This window comes from Salmo trutta, chromosome 33 (assembly GCF_901001165.1).
Source record: "Salmo trutta chromosome 33, fSalTru1.1, whole genome shotgun sequence".
In the NCBI taxonomy this organism is placed as follows: domain Eukaryota; kingdom Metazoa; phylum Chordata; class Actinopteri; order Salmoniformes; family Salmonidae; genus Salmo; species Salmo trutta.
The window spans coordinates 25468069-25491221 of NC_042989.1; the positions used below are offsets into that span (position 1 = coordinate 25468069).

At 48.4% G+C, this 23153-nt stretch overlaps 1 protein-coding gene across 2 annotated transcripts in view; it reads left to right on the plus strand.

Moving 5' to 3' along the window:
- Positions 1 to 17032: 17032 nt before the first annotated feature.
- Positions 17033 to 23153, plus strand: part of LOC115172752 (connector enhancer of kinase suppressor of ras 3) — a 71289-nt gene continuing 65168 nt past the window's right edge. The window contains exon 1 of one of the 2 annotated variants that reach the window (XM_029730482.1): positions 17033 to 17359. In XM_029730482.1, the coding sequence (XP_029586342.1) occupies positions 17299 to 17359 (61 nt within the window). In that variant the 5' untranslated portion in view covers positions 17033 to 17298. The remainder of the gene's footprint in view (positions 17360 to 23153) is intronic. The other variant, XM_029730481.1, reaches the window with a different exon arrangement.

Sequence of the window (23153 nt, forward strand, 5' to 3'; positions counted from 1 at the left end):
TACAGAATCCCGCACCACCTAAAAAGGCATGGAATCAGCAGGAGCAGCGGCCACCCCTGTCCCCTCGATGGAGGAACGCGTCCTCCACCACACTACGGTCCTCCACCGCATAGGATCCGCGATGGACCAGATGATGGAGAGGATGGACAGATGGGAGAGAAGTGGTCTCCTCTCTCCACCTCCGGCTCCTCCGATGCAGCCACCTCCTCCTCCCACTACGTCTGGCTCAGGCGCGCTTCGTCTGGCGCTCCCGAGGGAGTACGATGGGGCGGCGGCTGGGTGCCAGGGATTTCTGCTCCAGCTCGAGCTGTACCTGGCCACCGTCAGACCTGCTCCCTCGGGAGAGGAGAGCGTGAGTGCCCTCGTTTCCTGCCTGACGGGCCGAGCTCTGGAGTGGGCTAATGCGGTCTGGAATGGCCCAGACTCGGCGAGGGACCATTATCCAGAGTTCACCCGCCGCTTTCGGGCCGTGTTCGATCACCCTCCGGAGGGAAGAGCGGCGGGTGAACGGCTGTTCCACCTCAGGCAGGAGACGAGGAGCGCTCAGGACTTCGCGTTGGAGTTCAGGACCTTGGCTGCTGGGGCGGGGTGGAACGACAGGGCCCTCATAGACCACTATAGATGCAGTCTCCGGGCGGGCGTCCGTAGGGAGCTGGCCTGTCGAGATGCAGCTCTATCCCTGGACGAGCTCATCGACATGTCCATTCGTTTGGACAATCTGCTGGCTGCCCGCGGGCGTTCGGAGAGGGTCCTGCCCGTTCCACCTTCGTGCACCCCCGCCCCTACCCCTATGGAGGTGGGGGGGGGCCGTGCCAAGGGACACCGGAGGAGCTGGCTCCTCCTGCCCCAGCTGTGGTCGGAGAGGACACACGGCCGACCGGTGCTGGAGGAGCCAGTCTGGGAGTCGAGAGGGCAGGCAGAACACTTCTCGGTCACCCCAGGTGAGTCGGCACCAGATTCACCCAGAACCCCCTGTTGGTCACGTGTTCTTACCTGTTTTGTTTCCTAATTTTTTTCCCTCTTCCCAGCATAGGGCGCTAGTCGATTCAGGCGCAGCTGGGAACTTTATGGATCGTGGACTTGCCATTAAGCTGGGCATTCCGCGGGTGCCGTTAGATTCCCCCTTCCCCGTGCACTCCCTAGATAGCCGACCATTAGGGTCAGGGCTAGTCAGGGAGTCTACGGTGCCACTGGACATGGTAACGCAGGGGAATCATAAGGAACGCATTAGTTTTTTCCTTATTGATTCGCCTGCGTTTCCGGTGGTGCTGGGGGTCCCCTGGCTGGCTGGTCACAATCCCCGTATTTCGTGGAAACAGGGGGTTCTCCAGGGGTGGTCAGAGGAGTGTTCAGGGAGGTGTCTAGGAGTTTCCATAGGTGCCACGTCGGTGGAGAGTCCAGACCAGGTGTCCCCCGTGCGCATTCCCCCTGAGTACGCCGATTTGGCGATCGCCTTCTGTAAAAAGAGGGCGACTAAATTACCACCCCATCGACAGGGGGATTGCGCGATAGACCTCCAGGTTAACGCTGCACTTCCCAGGAGTCACGTGTACCCCTTGTCACAGGAGGAGACAGCGGCTATGGAGACATATGTCACTGAATCCCTGGGACAGGGGTACATTCGGCCCTCCATCTCACCCGCCTCCTCGAGTTTCTTTTTTGTGAAGAAAAAGGAGGGAGGTCTGCGTCCGTGCATTGATTACAGAGGTCTAAACGCTATCACGGTGGGGTTTAGTTACCCACTACCTCTCATCGCTACGGCGGTGGAATCATTTCACGGAGCAAAGTTCTTCACAAAACTGGATCTTAGGAGCGCGTATAACCTGGTGCGTATCAAGAAGGGAGACGAGTGGAAAACAGCCTTTAGTACCACATCGGGCCATTATGAGTACCTCGTCATGCCGTATGGGTTGAAAAATGCTCCAGCCGTCTTTCAATCCTTTGTTGACGAGATTCTCAGGGACCTGCACGGGCAGGGCGTGATAGTCTATATCGATGACATTCTGATATATTCCGCCACCCGCTCCGCGCATGTGTCCCTGGTGCGCAAGGTGCTTGGTAGACTGCTGGAGCATGACCTATACGTTAAGGCTGAGAAGTGTGTGTTTTCCAAACGAGCCGTTTCCTTTCTGGGTTATCGCATTTCCACCACGGGGGTGGTGATGGAGTGTGACCGCGTTAAGGCCGTGCGTAATTGGCCGACTCCAACCACGGTGAAGGAGGTGCAGCGGTTCTTAGGCTTTGCCAATTACTACCGGAGGTTTATCCGGGGTTTTGGCCAGGTAGCGGCTCCCATTACCTCACTGCTGAAGGGGGGGCCGGTGCGTTTGCGATGGTCGACGGAGGCGGAGGGAGCCTTCAAGAAGTTGAAGACCCTGTTCACCGACGCACCCGTGTTGGCGCACCCGGACCCGTCTCTAGCATTCATAGTGGAGGTGGACGCATCCGAGGCTGGGGTGGGTGCCGTGCTATCACAGCGCTCGGGTGCGCCATCGAAACTCCGCCCCTGCGCTTTCTTTTCGAGGAAGCTCAGTTCGGCGGAGCGTAACTATGATGTGGGGGGCAGGGAGTTGCTAGCGGTGGTAAAAGCTTTGAGGGTGTGGCGGCACTGGCTTGAGGGGGCTAAACACCCCTTTCTCATCTGGACCGACCACCGAAACCTGGAGTACATCCGGGCAGCGAGGAGACTGAATCCGCGTCAGGCAAGGTGGGCCATGTTCTTCGCCCGGTTTAGGTTCACTATCTCCTATAGACCGGGTTCCCTTAACACTAGAGCCGACGCGCTGTCCCGTCTCTATGACACGGAGGACCGGTCCATCGATCCAACTCCCATCATTCCAGCGTCTAGGCTGGTGGCACCGGTGGTATGGGAGGTGGACGCGGACATCGAGCGGGCATTAGTGTTGGAACCTGCGCCTGCGCAGGTTCCCGTGGGTTGCATGTATGTGCCGCTCGGTGTTCGTGATCGTTTGATTCGATGGGCGCACACGCTACCTACGGCGGGTCATCCTGGTGTGGCGAGGACAGTGCGGAGTCTCAGGGGGAAGTACTGGTGGCCCACCTTGGCTAAGGACGTGAGGTCCTATGTCTCTTCCTGTTCGGTGTGCGCTCAGAGTAAGGCTCCTAGGCATCTACCGAGAGGGAAGTTACAGCCCCTCCCCGTTCCACAACGGCCATGGTCGCACCTGTCTATAGATTTCTTGACAGATCTTCCCCCCTCTCAGGGGAACACTGCGATTCTGGTGGTTGTGGATCGGTTCTCTAAGTCCTGCCGTCTCCTCCCATTGCCCGGTCTCCCTACGGCCCTGCAGACTGCGGAGGCCCTATTTACCCACGTCTTCCGGCACTACGGGGTGCCGGAGGACATTGTCTCTGATCGAGGTTCCCAGTTCACATCCAGGGTCTGGAGGGCGTTTATGGAGCGGCTGGGGGTCTCGGTCAGTTTGACCTCCGGTTTTCACCCCGAGAGCAATGGGCAGGCGGAGAGGGTGAACCAGGAGGTGGGCAGGTTTCTGAGGTCGTATTGCCAGGACCGGCCAGGGGAGTGGGCGAGGTACATTCCCTGGGCGGAGTTAGCCCAGAACTCACTTCGCCACTCCTCTACTAACATGTCACCCTTTCAGTGTGTTTTGGGTTACCAGCCGGTCCTGGCACCATGGCACCGGAGTCAGACCGAGGCTCCTGCGGTGGAGGACTGGGTACAGCACTCCAAGGAGACCTGGAGAGCCGTCCAGGACTCCCTAAAGGAGGCCAGTGGACGGCAGAAGAGGAGTGCTGACCGCCACCGCAGTGAGGCACCCGTGTTCGTACCGGGAGACAGGGTCTGGCTCTCGACCCGGAACCTGCCCCTCCGCGTGCCCTGCCGGAAGCTGGGGCCGCAGTGTGTGGGGCCATTTAAAGTCCTGAGGAGGATAAACGAGGTGTGTTATCGGTTACAACTCCCTTCCTATTACCGTATTAACCCCTCGTTTCATGTGTCTCTCCTCAGGCCGGTGGTAGCTGGTCCCCTGCAGGAAGGTGAGGTGCTGGAGGTCCCTCCACCCCCTCTGGACATCGGGGGGTCCCCGGCGTACAGCGTACGGGCCATTCTGGACTCGAGACGCCGGGCGAAGGGCCTGCAGTACCTCGTGGACTGGGAGGGGTACGGCCCGGAGGAGAGGTGCTGGGTGCCGGCGGAGGACGTCTTGGACCCATCCATGTTGAAGGATTTCCATCGCCTCCGTCCGGATTGCCCTGCGCCTCGCCCTCCGGGTCGTCCTCGAGGCCGGTGTCGGCGCGCTGCGGGAGCCGCGCGTCAGGAGGGGGGTACTGTCACGATTCCCACCGACGGTGGCGCCCCCTCCTGCTCGGGTGGCGCTCGGCGGTCGTCGTCACCGGCCTATTAGCTGCCACTGATTCCCCTTTTTGGTTTTCCCTTTTTTTGGTTTTGTGCACCTGGTTTGAGTGTGGTTAATTAGCGGGGCTATTTATGTGAGCTGGTCCGCTTCCGTGTTGTGCGGGATTATTTCATGTTAACGTTTCATGTTCGTGTCGGCGCTAGTCTACGCCGTGTGTACTTTCTCCCCTGTGTTTGGGAATATTTTGTTTCAGTAGTGAGTCTACATTAAATACGCCACTACCCTGTGCTCGCTGCTTCCTGTGCCTCATTCCTTCACCACGACTGCCAATCCGTTACATCCCCACATTGTTTTATTTACTTTTCTACTCTTTTGCACACCAGTATTTCCAGTATTTCTACTTGCACATCATCTGCACATCTATCACTCCCAGTATTAACTTGCTAAATTGTAATTACTTCGCTACTATGGCCTATTTATTGCATTACCTCCTTACGCCATTTGCACACACTGTATATAGACTTTTCTATTGTGTTATTGAATGTACATTTGTTTATTCCATGTGTACCTCTGTGTTGTTGTTTGTGTAACACTGCTTTGCTTTATCTTGGCCAGGTTGCAGTTGTAAATGAGAACTTGTTCTCAACTGGCCTACCTGGTTAAATAAAGGTGAAATAAAAAATTTAAAAAACATTTAAAAATGTAGTCACAGTCAAACAGGTCAAAACACCAGACTTGATCTGCGTAACCGCTCAAATTCCTCCAAAATCCTGTCTCTGGCATTCTGTATCTCCTAGTGATAGACTGGAAGCATTTCATGTCTCTGTCTCTGGCATTCTGTATCTCCTAGTGATAGACTGGAAGCATTTCATGTCTCTGTCTCTGGCATTCTGTATCTCCTAGTGATAGACTGGAAGCATTTCATGTCTCTGTCTCTGGCATTCTGTATCTCCTAGTGATAGACTGGAAGCATTTCATGTCTCTGTCTCTGGCATTCTGTATCTCCTAGTGATAGACTGGAAGCATTTCATGTCTCTGTCTCTGGCATTCTGTATCTCCTAGTGATAGACTGGAAGCATTTCATGTCTCTGTCTCTGGCATTCTGTATCTCCTAGTGATAGACTGGAAGCATTTCATGTCTCTGTCTCTGGCATTCTGTATCTCCTAGTGATAGACTGGAAGCATTTCATGTCTCTGGCATTCTGTATCTCCTAGTGATAGACTGGAAGCATTTCATGTCTCTGTCTCTGGCATTCTGTATCTCCTAGTGATAGACTGGAAGCATTTCATGTCTCTGTCTCTGGCATTCTGTATCTCCTAGTGATAGACTGGAAGCATTTCATGTCTCTGTCTCTGGCATTCTGTATCTCCTAGTGATAGACTGGAAGCATTTCATGGTATGTTGTGCAGGTGATTGATCAGAATAGTGTGTCTAAATCTATTTGATCCAGCCCTTTGTTCTTTCCCTCTAACTTGAGGGAAGAGCATTGACACGCACCATGCCAGTCTAGGCCCTGTCATTATAGCCTAGCCTTCTTCATGAATTATTTCTGTTGTTGAAGAGTTGAAACTGTATTTGTGGTGGGTGGTGGGGTTACCCACATTAAAAAATACTACAGTTTACTCTAGAACACTATAGTACTTACTATAGAATTCTGTGGTAAACTATAGTATACTGTAGAATACTATACTCCACACTGTAGTATCCCTTGATCATGTGTAGTACTTACTATATTATTTTTTAGTATACTGTAGAATACTATACTACTGTTACGAACCGGCTCAGAGTTCACAACAAAAGGGAGACAACGTGGAGAAATATATATTTATCAACGAAAGTAACCTAAGAACAATGAAGTGTGTGTGTAATCAGTAGTGTAAGTGAGTGTTTTACATGCATGAATGTAATAATGCAAGGTGTTGAAAGGTGCCAAAGCAAACAACCAAAAAGCCACCAAACAACCAACCAACCAACCAACCAACCAACCAACCAACCAACCAACCAAAAACAACAAGGTGTCTGCATGGAGAGAGTCTTCCAATGACTGTGGAAGAGGTCTATTTATCCTGGGACACACCCGAGCCCAGGTGTTTCCCATGTAGCTGACGACCCTTCCAACTCCGCCCACTGGCATCCTAATAAGGAAACAAGAACAAAGAGAGAATACGGCAGACAGAGTGGGAGGGTCGTCACACTACACACTGTAGTATCCCTCAATTGTGTAGTACTTACTACAGAATTTTGTAGTACACTGTAGAATACTTTAGTAAATACAACAGTATTATCTGAAGGAAAAAAACACGAGTAAATGCTACAGTAATGTCCAAAACACTACAGTCCACAAAAACACTACAGTTTTTTTACTATAGTAATGCTACAGTATTTAATTTGCATATACTCCACCCATTCCCATCCCCCATATCCCAATGAATGAAAAACCTACATGCCAAGTGTACAGCATGTACTGTATTATGCTCCCTACAAGTTATGTAAAAGAGCAGAAGCACTGAACTATCTGTACAGACTCCAGCCCTACCTAAACGCCACAGTAAATACTACCATCCGCAAAAACAAACCATTAACTACATAATTTAGTTTTTCCTCTTATCCAGAGCAATTAGTGTCTTGCTCAGGGGCACATCTCCAGATGTTTCATCTATTCAGCTTGGAGATTTGAACCAGTATCCTTTCGGTTACTGGCCCAACACTTAACCACTAGGCTACCTGCCGCCCCATACTACGGTTTTCTTTCACTACAGTATTTAAACTATTGTTAACTTAAGCCTGCAAAAACACTACAGTGAATACTACAGCAAAGTCTGCAAAAACATAATACTATAGTATTTATATCATAGTACACTATAGTATTTTTTCATGTGGGTAACCTGAGGGAAGTGGATTGGCCCTGTCGTTCAGTTTAGGGGGCATAAAGATCAGCATGTTCAAACAGGGAGGAGGAGAGAAAGCAGAAGTAAAAGTAGAGTAGTACTGATTGTGGTTTCCAGTATTTTATTGCCTGGCAGCAAAGTGATATGTGCTCAGGTGTAATTGAAGCTGAACTGTAATTGTCTGATGACTAAAGTGTAGCCTCTACCTTCCAGCTGTGCTGAGGAGAAGGTTAGTAGGGGACTCTCCCTAGCAAGGTGTGTTTTGGAGAGAGGGAGGGGGTTGAGGCAAATATATTGGGTTTGTTTAGGAAACCATCTGTTGCTTAGGCCCTATTGCCTCTCTGCCATTGGCTACTGTACTATTGCTAACTGTGGGAACAAAGACAGATACAACAGACACTCCCCTCATCCTGCTGTTGACTGGAAACACTGTAATACCACTCCAGAATGTATTAATCACTGTATGGTACAACATTTTCACAATATGGCAAATAGAGTCACATAAAGTTTGCGCTATTCCATTCACAAACACATCAAATACAGTCAATAAATACACTATATCATACAGTTGTCTTTGTAAACAGTCACACAAAGCATAGTTTAACCTTATGTTGTCAGCCCTGGGTCTTTTCCCTGAACACAAACTACAATTATGCTACCTTCTAGCATTGGACTTATTTCCTAATTGAATGAATGTCATTGTATATAATGGGATAATCAATTGTCTCCTTTCTGGTGGGATCAATGTTCATCCTTTGAGCATGTGTCACAGAGGGTTGTGGGACAGGCATGGTAGCCCACTCATTGTGTGGTCGCCTGGTTGCTTGTACAGTCCTTCATCAGTCTCTGGGAAACTTTGGAAACATATAAAAGTCAGCCAACACCCAAAACATGAATAGAAAGGGTTCAACAAATCATAACAGGCAGGATCTAATTATTTTTTCTGAATTCCTGGTGATTCTTTTGTTTTTAAATCGAATGTTTTACTCGCGGGCCGATTTGGCCCACGGACCACTTGTTGCTGACCCCTGCCTTATGGGTATTTAAGTGTTTCATTGTTAGACGGTTATGGGGATAGGTAGGAAGTGAGTAAAATCGCGTAAAAGTTGGGATAAATATAGACTCAAACAAGTGAATAGTTATTGTATCAACTGCGTTGTTTACTTTAACAGAATATACAGCGCATTCGGGAAGTATTCAGACCCCTTGACTTTCCACATTTTGTTACGCTTCAGCCTTATTCTAAAAGGGACAAAATTGTTATTTTACCTCATCAATCTACACACAATAGCCAATAATGACAAAGCAAAAACAGATTTATAGGGTTGTTGTTCTGTTAGAAGGTGAACCTTCACCCCAGTCTGAGGTCCTGAGCGCTCTGGAGCAGGTTTTCATCAAGAATATCTCTGAATTTTGCTTGGTTCATCTTTCCCTCAAAACTTACTAGTCTCCCAGTCACTGCTGCTGAAAAACATCCCGACAGCATGATGCTGCCACCACATTGCTTCACCGTAGGGATGGTGCCAGGTTTCCTCCAGACGTGATGCTTGGCATTCAGGCCAAGAGTTCAATCTTGGTTTCATCAGACCAGAGAATCTTGTTTCACATGGTCTGAGAGTCTTTAGGAGCCTTTTGGCAAACTCCAAGCAGGCTGTCATGTGCCTTTTACTGAGGAGTACTCTACCATAAAGGTCTGATTGGAGGAGTGCATCTCTGCAGAGATGATTCTCCCATCTCCACAGAGGTACTCAGGAGCTCCAGAGTGACCATCGGTTTCTTGGTCACCTGCCTGACCAAGGCCCTTCTCCCCTGGTTGCTCAGTTTGGCCAGGTGGCCAGCCCTAGGAAGAGTCTAGGGGGTTCCAAACATATTCCATTTAAGAATGATGGAGACTACTGTGTTCTTGGGGACCTTCAATGCTGCATAAATTTGATAGTACCCTTCCCCAGATTTGTGCCTCGACACAATCCTGTCTCGGAGCTCTACGGACAATTCCTTCAACCTCATGGCTTGGTTTTTACTTTGACATGCACTGTCAACTGTGTGGCCTTATATAGACAGCTGTGTGCCTTTCCAAATCATGTCCAATCAATTGAATTTACCACAGGTGGACTCCAATCAAGTTGTAGAAACATCTCAAGGATGATCAATGGAAACAGGATGTACCTGAGCTTCTGAGTGGTGCAGCGGTCTAAGGCACTGCAGTCCCTGGTTCGAATCCAGGCTGTATCACATCTGGCTGTGATTGGGAGTCTCATAGGGCGGCGCACAATTGGCCCAGCGTCGTCCGGGTTTGGCCAGGGTAGGCCGTCATTGTAAATAAGAATTTGTTCTTAACTGACTTGCCTAGTTACATGTAAAAAGAAATTGGGTCTGAATACTTATGTAAAAAAGGTAATTTTAGTTTTTTTTATATACATTTACAAACATTTCTAAATAAGTGTTTTTTCGCTTTGTCATTATGGACTATTGTGTTGTTACGGCTTGGTAGTCGTGGAGGAGGAATGAGGCGCAGGAAGCAGCGAACACAGGGTAGTGGTGTTTTTAATATACACTCACACAAAAAACAAATGTTCCCACACACAGGGGAGAAAGTACATACGGCGTCAAAACGTCGACACGAACATAAGCCGTCTGTCAAAGAAACAATCATTAATCCCGCACGAACAGGAGCGGGCCAGCTAAACTAAATAGCCCCTCTAATGGCTAATTGACCACAGGTGTCACAAAATAAAAAAAGGGAAAAGAAAAATGGAATCGGTGGCAGCTAATAGGCCGGTGACGACGACCGCCGAGCGCCACCCGAGCAGGAGGGGGCGCCACCGTCGGTGGGAATCGTGACAGTACCCCCCTCCTGACGCGCGGCTCCCGCAGCGCGCCGACACCGGCCTCGAGGTCGACCCGGAGGGCGAGGCGCAGGGCGATCCGGACGGAGGTGGTGGAACTCCCTCAACATAGATGGGTCCAGGACGCCCGCCGCCGGCACCCAGCACCTCTCCTCCGGGCCGTACCCCTCCCAGTCAACGAGGTACTGTAGGCCCCTCGCCCGGCGTCTCGAGTCCAGTATGGCCCGTATGCTGTACGCCGGGGACCCCCTATTTCCAGAGGGGGCGGAGGGACCTCCGGCACCTCATCTTCGTGAAGGGGACCAGCTACCACCGGCCTGAGGAGAGACACATGAAACGAGGGGTTAATACGGTAATAGGAAGGGAGTTGCAACCGATAACACACCTCGTTTATCCTCCTCAGGACTTTGAAGGGCCCCACACACTGCGGCCCCAGCTTCCGGCAGGGCACGCGGAGGGGCAGGTTCCGGTTCGAGAGCCAGACCCTGTCTCCCGGTGCGAACACGGGCGCCTCACTGCGGTGGCGGTCAGCACTCCTCTTCTGCCGCGCACTGGCCTCCTTTAGTGAGTCCTGGACGGCTCTCCAGGTCTCCTTGGAGTGCTGGACCCAGTCCTCCACCGCAGGAGCCTCGGTCTGACTCCGGTGCCATGGTGCCAGGACCGGCTGGTAACCTAACACACACTGAAAGGGTGATATGTTAGTAGAGGAGTGGCGAAGTGAGTTCTGGGCTAACTCAGCCCAGGGAATATACCTCGCCCACTCCCCTGGCCGGTCCTGGCAATACGACCTCAGGAACCTGCCCACCTCCTGGTTCACCCTCTCCGCCTGCCCATTGCTCTCGGGGTGATAACCGGAGGTCAAACTGACCGAGACCCCCAGCCGCTCCATAAACGCTTTCCAGACCCTGGATGTGAACTGGGAACCTCGATCAGAGACAATGTCCTCCGGCACCCCGTAGTGCCGGAAGACGTGGGTAAATAGGGCCTCCGCAGTCTGCAGGGCCGTAGGGAGACCGGGCAATGGGAGGAGACGGCAGGACTTAGAGAACCGATCCACAACCACCAGAATCGCCGTGTTCCCCTGAGAGGTGGGAAGATCTGTCAGGAAGTCGATGGACAGGTGCGACCATGGTCGTTGTGGAACGGGGAGGGGCTGTAACTTCCCTCTTGGTAGATGCCTAGGAGCCTTACTCTGGGCACACACCGAACAGGAAGAGACATAGGACCTCACGTCCTTAGCTAAGGTGGGCCACCAGTACTTCCCCCTTAGACTCCGCACTGTCCTCGCCTCACCAGGATGACCCGCAGTGGGTAGCGTGTGCGCCCACCGAATCAAACGATCACGAACACCGAGCGGCACATACATGCGCCCCAAGGGCACCTGCGCAGGCGCAGGTTCTAACACCAATGCCCGCTCGATGTCCGCGTCCACCTCCCATACCACAGGGGCCACCAGCCTAGACGCTGGAATGATGGGAGTTGGATCGATGGGCCGGTCCTCCGTGTCATAGAGACGGGACAGCGCGTCGGCCCTAGTATTCAGGGAACCCGGTCTATAGGAGATGGTAAACCTAAACCGGGCAAAGAACATGGCCCACCTCGCCTGACGTGGATTCAGTCTCCTCGCTGCCCGGATGTACTCCAGGTTTCGGTGGTCGGTCCAGATGAGAAAGGGGTGTTTAGCCCCCTCAAGCCAGTGCCGCCACATCCTCAGAGCTTTAACCACTGCTAGCAACTCCCTGTCCCCCACATCGTAGTTACGCTCCGCCAAACTGAGGTTCTTCGAAAAGAAAGCGCAGGGGCGGAGTTTCAATGGCACATCCGAGCGCTGTGATAGCACGGCACCCACCCCAGCCTCGGACGCGTCCACCTCCACTACGAACGCTAAAGACGGGTCCGGGTGCGCCAACACGGGTGCGTCGGTGAACAGCGTCTTCAACTTCTTGAAGGCTCCGTCCGCCTCCGTCGACCATCGCAAACGCACCGGCCCCCCCTTCAGCAGTGAGGTAATGGGAGCCGCTATCGGGCCAAAACCCCGGATAAACCTCCGGTAGTAATTGGCAAAGCCTAAAAACCGCTGCACCTCCTTCACCGTGGTTGGAGTCGGCCAATTACGCACGGCCTTAACGCGGTCACACTCCATCACCACCCCCGTGGTGGAAATGCGATAACCCAGAAAGGAGACGGCTCGTTTGGAAAACTCACACTTCTCAGCCTTAACGTATAAGTCATGCTCCAGCAGTCTACCAAGCACCTTGCGCACCAGGGACACATGCGCGGAGCGGGTGGCGGAATATATCAGGATGTCATCGATATAGACTATCACGCCCTGCCCGTGCAGGTCCCTGAGAATCTCGTCAACAAAGGATTGAAAGACGGCTGGAGCATTTTTCAACCCATACGGCATGACGAGGTACTCATAATGGCCCGATGTGGTACTAAAGGCGGTTTTCCACTCGTCTCCCTTCTTGATACGCACCAGATTATACGCGCTCCTGAGATCCAGTTTTGTGAAGAACTGTGCTCCGTGAAATGATTCCACCGCCGTAGCGATGAGAGGTAGTGGGTAACTAAACCCCACCGTAATAGCGTTTAGACCTCGGTAATCAATGCACGGACGCAGACCTCCCTCCTTTTTCTTCACAAAAAAGAAACTCGAGGAAGCGGGTGAGATGGAGGGCCGAATGTACCCCTGTCCCAGGGATTCCGTGACATATGTCTCCATAGCCGCAGTCTCCTCCTGTGACAAGGGGTACACGTGACTCCTGGGAAGCGCAGCGTCAACCTGGAAATCTATCGCACAATCCCCCTGTCGATGAGGTGGTAATTTAGTCGCCCTCTTTTTACAAAAAGCGATCGCCAAATCGGCGTATTCAGGGGGAATGCCAACGGTGGACACCTGGTCTGGACTCTCCACCGACGTGGCACCTATGGAAACTCCTAGACACCTACCTGAACACTCCTCTGACCACCCCTGGAGAACCCCCTGTTTCCACGAAATACGGGGATTGTGACCAGCCAGCCAGGGGACCCCCAGCACCACCGGAAACGCAGGCGAATCAATAAGGAAAAAACAAATGCGTTCCTTATGATTCCCCTGCGTTACCATGTCCAGTGGCACCGTAGACTCCCTGACTAACCCTGACCCTAATGGCCGGCTATCTAGGGAGTGCACAGGGAAAGGGGAATCTATCGGCACCCGCGGAATGCCCAGCTTAATGGCAAGTCCACGGTCCATAAAATTCCCAGCTGCGCCTGAATCGACTAGCGCCCTATGCTGGGAAGAGGGAAAAAATTTAGTAAACAAAACAGGTAAAAACACTTGACCAACAGGGGGTTCTGGGTGAATCTGGTGCTGACTCACCTGAGGTGACCGAGAAGTGTTCTGCCTGCCATCTCGACTCCCAGACTGGCTCCTCCTGCACCGGTCGGCCGTGTGTCCTCTCCGACCACAGCTGGTGCAGGAGGAGCCACCTCCTCCGGTGCCCCTTTGCACGGCCCCCCCACCTCCATAGGGGTAGGAGCGGGGGTGCACGGGGGTGGAACGGGCAGGACCCTCTCCGAACGCCCGCGGGCAGCCAGCAAATTGTCCAGTCGTATGGACATATCGATGAGCTCGTCCAGGGACAGAGCTGTGTCCCGACAGGCCAGCTCCCTGCGGACGTCCGCCCGGAGACTGCAGCGGTAGTGGTCTATGAGGGCCCTGTCGTTCCACCCCGCCCCAGCAGCCAAGGTCCTGAACTCCAGCGCGAAGTCCTGGGCACTCCTCGTCTCCTGCCTGAGGTGGAACAGCCGTTCACCCGCTGCTCTTCCTTCCGGAGGGTGGTCGAACACGGCCCGAAAGCGGCGGGTGAACTCTGGGTAGTGGTCCCTCGCCGAGTCTGGACCGTTCCAGACCGCATTAGCCCACTCCAGAGCTCGGCCCGTCAGGCAGGAAACGAGGGCACTCACGCTCTCCTCCCCCGTGGGAGCAGGTCTGACGGTGGCCAGGTACAGCTCAAGCTGGAGCAAAAATCCCTGGCACCCAGCCGCCGCCCCATCGTACTCCCTCGGGAGCGCCAAACGAAGCGCGCCAGAGCCAGACGTCATGGGGGGCGAAGATGGCTGTATCGGGGGAAGTGGAGGTGGAGAGAGGATACCACTTCTCTCCCATCGGTCCATCCTCTCCATCTTCTGGTCCATTGCCGATCCGATGCGATGGAGGACTGTCGTGTGGTGGAGTACGCGTTCCTCCATCGAGGGCAGAGGAGTGGCCGCTGCTCCCGCTGATTCCATGCCTTTTATCTTGGTGCGGGATTCTGTTACGGCTTGGTAGTCGTGGAGGAGGAATGAGGCGCAGGAAGCAGCGAACACAGGGTAGTGGTGTTTTTAATATACACTCACACAAAAAACAAATGTTCCCACACACAGTGGAGAAAGTACATACGGCGTCAAAACAACGTCGACACGAACATAAGCCGTCTGTCAAAGAAACAATCATTAATCCCGCACGAACAGGAGCGGGCCAGCTAAACTAAATAGCCCCTCTAATGGCTAATTGACCACAGGTGTCACAAAATAAAAAAAGGGAAAAGCAAAAGGGAATCGGTGGCAGCTAATAGGCCGGTGACGACGACCGCCGAGCGCCACCCGAGCAGGAGGGGGCGCCACCGTCGGTGGGAATTGTGACATGTGTGTAGATTGATGAGGAACAACATTGATTTAATCAATTTTAGAATAAGACTGTTAACGTAACAAAATGTGGTAAAAGTCAAGGGGTCTGAATACTTTCCGAATGCACTGTATATGCGCCTTTATTCTTAAATACATCATCAGTTGCTTCCCATATGAGCATGTTGCCTTTAACATTTTTGTATTACCTCCAGAACCAATCACATCTTTGGTATTATGAAAGAACTGTAGCTTTCCTATGTGGCAAAAAGTCCCCATTGTTATAATAAGGAAAGCATAGACTGTATGTACAGTGCCTTCAGAAGGTATTCGTATCCCTTGACTTATTCCACATTTTGTTGTATTACAGCTTTTCTCACCCATCTACGCACAATACCCCATAATGACAAAGTGAAAACGGGTTTTGAGAAATGTTAACACATTTATTGAAAATTAAATACAGAAAAATCTCATTTATATAAGTATTCAGACCCCTGAGTCAATAAAAGGTAGAATCGCCTTTGGCATACATTACAGCTGTGAGTCTTTCTTGGTAAGCATCAAAGAGCTTTGCACACCTGGATTGTACAATGTTTGCACATTATTCTTAAAAAAATTATTCAAGCTCTGTCAAATTGTGGATCACTGCTAAACAGGCATTTTCAAGTCTTGCCATAGATTTTCAAGCTTATTTAAGACAAAACTGTAACTAGGCCACTGAGGAACATTTAATGTCATCTTGGTAAGCAACTCCAGTGTATATTTGGCCCTGAATTTAAGGTTTTTGTCCTGCTGAAAGGTGCATTTGTCTTCCAGTGTTTGTTGGAAAGCAGACTGAACAAAATTTTCCTCTAGGATTTTGCCTGTGCTTAGCTCTATTCCATTTATTTTTATCACAAAAAAACTCCCTAGTCCTTGCCGATGATTTGATAACAAGCATACTCATAACATGATGCAGCCACCACTACGCTTGAAAATATGAAGACTGGTACAAAGTGACGTGTTGTGTTGAATTTGCCCCAAACATAACGCTTTGTATTCAGGACATGACGTTTATTTCTTTGCCACATTTTGAGCAGTTTTACTTTAGTGTCTTGTTGCAAACAGGATACATGTTTTGGAATATTTTTATTCTGTACAGGTTTCCTTCTTTTCACTCTGTCAATAGGGTTAGCATTGTGGAGTAACTACTATGTTGTTGATCCATCCTCAGTTTTCCCCTATCACAGCCAATAGCTGCCCTTTGCGAGGCATTGGAAAACCACCCTGGTCTTTGTGGTTGAATCTGTGTTTGAAATTCACTGCTTGACTGATGGACCTTACAAATAATTGCATGTGTGGGGTACAGAGATGAGGTAGTCATTCAAAAATCATGTTAAACACTATTATTGCACACAGAGTGAGTCCATACAACTTATTATGTGACTTGTTAAGCACATTTTTACTCCTGAACTTATTTAGGCTTGGCATAACAGAGACAATGCAAAAACAATAACAAAAGACATTTCAGCTTTTCATTTTTTATAAATTTTTTAAAAATTCGACAAACATAATTTCACTATGACATGATGGGGTATTGTGTGTAGGCCAGTGACACAACATTTTAAATTCAGGATTTAACACAACAAAATGTGGAAAAAGTAAAGGGGTGTGAATACTTTTCTGAGGGCACTGTAGTAGGACAATGCAGAAGTGGCTTATCATTTCCTGCTGAGCAATAGCTAGCCCACCAACAGAGCGCAGCCGTGAGCCGCAACCAATGGTAGTGTGGAAGAGGGAAATTTAATTTGTTATTTTATATGACCTGAAGAAAGGACAGGTTATGCTGTTCCTCTTTCTGTAAAATTGCTCCGTTCCCTGATATGCTCTCAATCGCACTGTTTCAAGTCACCCTTTTCTTTGTCACCAGTCTGTTTAATAACTGTTTCTAAACTGCGCTGTTCTAACGTTCTGTGAAACAATGCCTGATAAGAATTACTCTGATCGAAGTGTAGGCTACGAAAAGTTATGTGTTATGATGAAACATGGTCTATAATATTTATTATATATTTAAAAAGGCTAAATTACCCATAACAAATGCTATATGAAGCTGCAGAGACAGAAACACACAGTAAAGAAAAAAAACGAACTATGCACTTCAAGAATGTAATTTTTTTCCTCAACTTTTGAATGCAATAATGTATTATTATAGTATAGTCATTATCAGCCATATGGCTACATGCATTATCGGTGGTCAATGTAGTAAGATATAGCCTACATATTTGTGGTGCAATGTTGTTGATTGCTCCGCCCTGTTCAGTAGCTTCAGCTGAGCGAAACTATGCAACTTGATCCCAGGCCCAGTGACGAGCTATGGGGGTTTTCACTCCTGCCTCCAACCATGTGTGATGTGATTGAGTACCCAGTCGCTGAGTGCACTGAGAATACGAGCTAGAGTGAAGAGGATCACAGAGAGACAGACAGCTGCTCCACAGAGAAGCAATGGGAGTTTTATAATAAATTGACAATCGTAGGCAACCGAAAGCAGTGTTTTATAGTATCGATTTGAAATTGTTGTTTTAGATAGCTTCCTGGGAATGCAAGCAATGGATCCAATAACGAAGTGGACACCAAAGCAAGTTGTCGACTGGATGAAAGGTAAGTTTGGATCACTTTCACACACCGCTCAATTCACAATAATTGTCCATGTTAACCGCTATCTGAAACTTGAGAAACAACAACTCAATACGCCTCACTCGCGGATCCCTGCAATGCATGTGCTTTTTGTTAGAGCTCATGTTTCGTAGAAACTGCCTCTATATGCTGCCGCTAACTATCGTTGCTGTCAACTTGTTGCACAGAGAACAAAGGGAAAAAAATATCTTGAGAATGTTTGTGAGTTTAATTTAAAAGAGGTAACACGTAACAGCTGTGTGATCTTTGACAAACACTCAGAATTATTGTGACACTGGTGGACCAACGTTTCCAGACAAATTACCTCTGGCTGTGCCTCTTGCACTGTTCTTTGAGGAGCCAACTTTTGCAATAACACTATTAACCAAAAACAGTGCAGTTATTTATTTATATATCTCACTATTTGGCAAGCACAATGTGTTACAACAGTTTGTTTTACTGGAGGCACAATGGAGCTGAAGATTATAAACTGAATTAATTGAATCATAATTGTCTGCATCTCTATCAGCCATCAGACCAAATTATTGTAACACTGGACACAAACTATTTTCCTGTCATATTTGGTTAAACACACAGCACCACTCGCACAATGCTGTATTGGAACACCCAGCATATTCTTAATGTGAGAATCCAACCTGGAATGCCGGTTATGGAAATGTATGACATCACCAAAGGACTATTTTCTTTTAACTACCTGAACCCTGTCACAGCATTGGCATGCAAAGTGACTGTCTGCTACTACTGGCATGAGAAGTATCGGCAGTCACAGACAGGCAGCAACACTCCACCCTATATGAAACATCATAGGAGGATAGAAGTGCCTCTTGTGAATTATCTTTATGTCAAAAGAAACATGGTCTGAAATGTTGTTTGATGATATCCTCGGCTAGGGCCTTCATTTTCCACAGTAAAGTTATTTGATAGTTCCTACATATTTCATTGCCATAGACTGAACATCCACAGCCGTCCACTCTTCAGTAGTTGCTGAATGAATTAAACCTGGTGTGTAGACCTTCTAGTGTTCCTGTTCAGTGCCTGTGTGTAGATAGATGTGCTAAAGGGATTGTGGGGGGTTACCCTGTGTGCCCAGTGGATGGAGGGACAATTTGCTCAGTAGACAGGCCCTACTTGTCAATCTTCATTCTGGCTATCTGACTCAGCAGTTCTCCATTGGAGGGTCTAACCACTGGCTCTGTTCACTGGACTGCCATAAGACAGCTGCTGTGCCTAAAATGACAACAGGCCGTTGGTGCTTAACATGCAGTAGAAACTCAGCAAACACCAATGTGTCCTGTGCTAATCGCCGTGAGGTTGTTTTCTTCAGAGGGATCATGGTTGCGTTTGTGTGTTTTGGGTCAACAGTCGTTGGTTGACTTCATTTTTTGAAGCTGATTAGTAGTGGTCCATTAATCTACACTGAACAACACTATAAACACAACATGTAAAGTGTTGGTCCCATGTTTCATGATTTGAAATAAAAGATCCCACCAGAAATGTTCCATAGGCACAAAAAGCTTATTTCTCTCCAATTTTGTGCACAAATTTGTTTACTTCCCTGTTAGTGAGCATTTCTCCTTTGCCAAGATAATCCATCCACCTGACAGGTGTGGCATATCAAGAAGCTGATTAAACTGCATGATCATTACACAGGTTCACCTTGTTCTGGGGACAATTTGCAGTTGTGTAACACAACCACAGACCACATGCATGGCATCGTGTGGGCGAGCGGTTTGCTGATGTCAATGTTGTGAACAGAGTGCCCCATGGTGGGGTTATGGTATGGGCAGGCATAAGCTACGGACAATGAACACAACTGCATTTTATCGATGGCAATTTGAATGAACAGAGATACTGTGACAACATCCTGAGGCCCATTGTCGTGCCATTCATCCGTCGCCATCACCTCATGTTTCAGCATGATAATGCACAGTCCCATGTCGCAAGGATCTGTACACAATTCCTGGAGGCAGTTCTTCCACGGCCTGCATACTAACCAGACATGTCACTCATTGAGCCTGTTTGGATGCTCTGGATTGACGTGTACGACAGCGTGTTCCAGTTCCCGCCAATATCCAGCAACTTCACACAGCCATTGCAGAGGAGTGGGACAACATTCCACAGGCCACAATCAACAGCCTGGTCAACTCTATGCGAAGATGTCGCTCTGCTTGAGGCAAACGGTTTTCTGATCCACGCCTCTACCTTTTTAAGGTATCTGTGACCAACAGATGCGTATCTGTATTCCCAGTCATTATTAGCCATAGATTAGGACCTAATGAATTGATTTAAATGTACTGATTTCCTTATAAACTGTCCTTTTGGCACAATGAATGTCCAGTAATCCACTCAGTAAAATATTTGAAATTGTTGCATTAATATGTTTGTGTGTATGTAATATATATATATATATATATATTTGTTTTTGACTGGATGTCCTGCAGCACCTTTCTCACCAGTTCTTCAAGCAGGCTATCATACTACCGTATGCACTAATATTGTGAAATTTACTTTAATACAGTTTTAATCTATTTTATATTTTCCTTAGCAATTGTACTCGATAACAGAAGCAGGACCACACTGGGTGTTGAAGTTGATGGCAGACTTCAGTCATTTCCCTAATATATATAGTCTTGAGTCCATTCACATTACATTTAGCAGACCCTCTTATCCAGAGGGACTTACAGTAGCGGTTAAGTGCCTTGCTCAAGGGCACATCGACAGATTTTTCCCATTTGGGTTATGAGCCCAACGCTCTTAACCACTAGGCTTCCTGCTGCTCCTAATGCCCAGACTGAGGAGAGCTAGTGTTGTTCAGAGAATGTTTCACACTTACAAACTCACTCTCTTTTTTATATCCTCCTAATCACAGCAGAGTCTACTAAGTTTGCTCAGGCATTCCAATAATGCAATCACAACTACTGTTCAAGTTGGTGAGTAAGAAGAGGCTTTCATAGTAATGTGAGTTTTACTGACTTTAGTTTAAGAAAAATATCAGCAGTATAGTGTTACAGTATGTCTGAGGTTTTCAGTATTTGACAATAGAATACTCCAATCACAAAGACTCTTGCATGCAGACTGTTGTAATTGGTGTGAGAAATGTAGTGACAGGTTTGTTTTTAAGAAATGGACCATGATTAGAGAGCAGATGATCTAGTGGCCTACATCTGTCCCAATGTGGTCACAGGATGGAAGTGTCAAAAATAAGGACCGTACCAGCCAGAGGAGGAGGGTGTCATTTTTTAGAATAGCACTGACATGCCAAATTGGTAGTGTGAAGTGCCCAGTGGCTTTGCCTCTGGAGCATGTCCGAGGCCTTATCTTGAGAGGTGATAGTGAGGTGTTGGCATTGATCTTCATGATCCTTATCAGGCAATTACAGGGTGGCGGTAGGAACAGACTCAGAACAGAGAGCTTATTGAGCCATGTGCCTCTACTACACATGATAATGCCCTTCTCTCGCTCTTCTGTACCAGCATGGCTGCAATGACCTAGGCTTTATTAATCCCCTGTAATAACCTGCATCGACTATGTATACAGCCAGTAGAGAAGCATGTGTTAATTTTAACTAAACTGGGCTAAGTACCACAGGACTGCCCCCCCCTCCACACACCAGGGTCCATGTTCAAAGAAGGAAGTAAAGAACGAGGCAGGTTATTCCATGGAAATCGTTAAGATAAAAACTGTCCTTTTGGCGCAATGAATGTCCAGTAATCCTCTCATTCTCCTTTTTAGGGTGGACCTATTGTAATCTGTTGATCTAGAGATGTGTAACTTCCCTTTTTAAAAGGCTTTAGACTTCAGGGAAGCTGTGTAAGAGTATTCTCCCTGAGGGACAGGAACCTGAAAGTGATGGCAGTGGTTTCGCCCTGCCTGTCCTGTTACTGACAGGCCCACGTGTTAACCTGATGTGGAAGAGCTTGCAATATGGGGACTTCTCAATCAGTCACCAATAGATTATATTTCTCCATTGTCCAGTTTGTTGTGTGCAACAGTATTGGGTTGGTGGTTAGGCCAAGGATTTGAATTAGAATGTACACGATGAAGACGATATTGTCTGAGAGGTTCATAAAAGGTTCCAAACTGTAAACCACAATTGGTTGACGCTCATTTTCTAATGCACTGGAAGGTTAGAGGGGGTCACCTTCCTTGTGCCTCTGTCAAACTGGGCAGGGCAGTTTGCTTTTCATTCAAATCCCAATGTGAATTGCAAATCTCCCAGATCATCTGAGCTTAGCGGTCCTTCTAGAGGTTTGGCCCCAGTCTGCCCTAAGAGCATTGGCCTCTGAAACACACAGAGCTTAACACAGTGGGAATAATCGCAACCTAAGGGGTCACTGCTCAGGGCACAGACGGGTCACTGCAGCCATAGTGGCTGACTGCCCGTACAGAGAGCTGTGAGAGAGATGGTGTACCTCAACTTGGGAATCATATGAGTGATATTCCTGGACTGTTGGAATCGAAATGGTTGGTATTTATTTTGACCTCACCGTAGAAAGTCTATGTTAATGACATGCTTTGTATAGGCATGATTTTGCTGCGCCAGACAATTTCCACATTGTGGGCGAACTCTTAAGTTGCAAACAGTTGTGGTGGTCTTTGCTCGTTCCTCGTGACTAGGTCTGCTGATTTTGAAGTACCACTACGTGCTGTCGTAGGCTCCGACAAAGTTCTGTCGGTGTCAGACATTTTGAGCCTTTATGGTGTTGCTGGTGTTAGGAATCCGACATACAGTGCCTGAAGTCCTGTAAGGCCTCAAAATGCTCACTACAGTGGTGGTGTTAGTACTATTAAAGAACTATGCTCTAACGGCCACTGGATATGACAGGAATGTGTTCTGCTACTGGACCGAACTACTGCCTCTGTGAATCAGCAGTGAAAACAAGCATGAATGTCCTTTTATGCACTTACGCCACCACTTTCTTTTTTTTAAGGATTTAAATGCCTGAGCTAGAATGACTGTTCAGCCTCTCTCGGTTAAGAGCCCACTTCCTATACACATGCAAGTCTTCTCATTCCGCCATAACCCGTTGGTGTTAGCCCGTTTATCTTAGGTGCTCTCATGCTAAAACAAAATGAACACGTTGTATAATTGAGAAATATTTTGTAGTTGTTGTAAAATAGACGTAAACACATTCTTTCACCACGGTTGTATGTAATGTGTAACAGCATGTTAAAGGGGCAATCTGCTTTTGCTTCATCTGTTGAAGTCTAACTGTCAGACCATCAGAACCTATAAGCTGCTTTCACTCCAATGTTTGTAAACAAAGTACATGTAAATAAACACTAAAGCCTCAACATGGTTAAAACTGTCATTTTGATATCATGGATGGTCAGTCATTGCATCCATAGCTCTGTCTATGAATTTGAAAGTGATTTACATTTCTCCAGCCCCATCTCTGCTTTTTACTGAAACAACAGGGGTGGGGAGAATGCTTTGTTATTGTTTTAACTGCTGATTACTGCTTTAAGGGCATATAGGCAAGTCTACATTCTACCAACCACAGGCAGTAACCTAGAGATTGCATTCCTCAGGTTGGTTGACATTAACCCATGTAATGTCTGCCTTTGTAGTATCGCATATAATGTATTACTGCTCAAACTACTGGTATCTCCCATCTCAAGGAAAATAGTGCCATTTTCAGTGTTCCAACACAATCCTATAGCTAGGACTCATTTCACCTCGTTTTACCTCTTGTGATTTTAGAACAATTTCCAGTCAACAGTACATTTTATGTTGACAGAATTCTGTGGGTTAAAA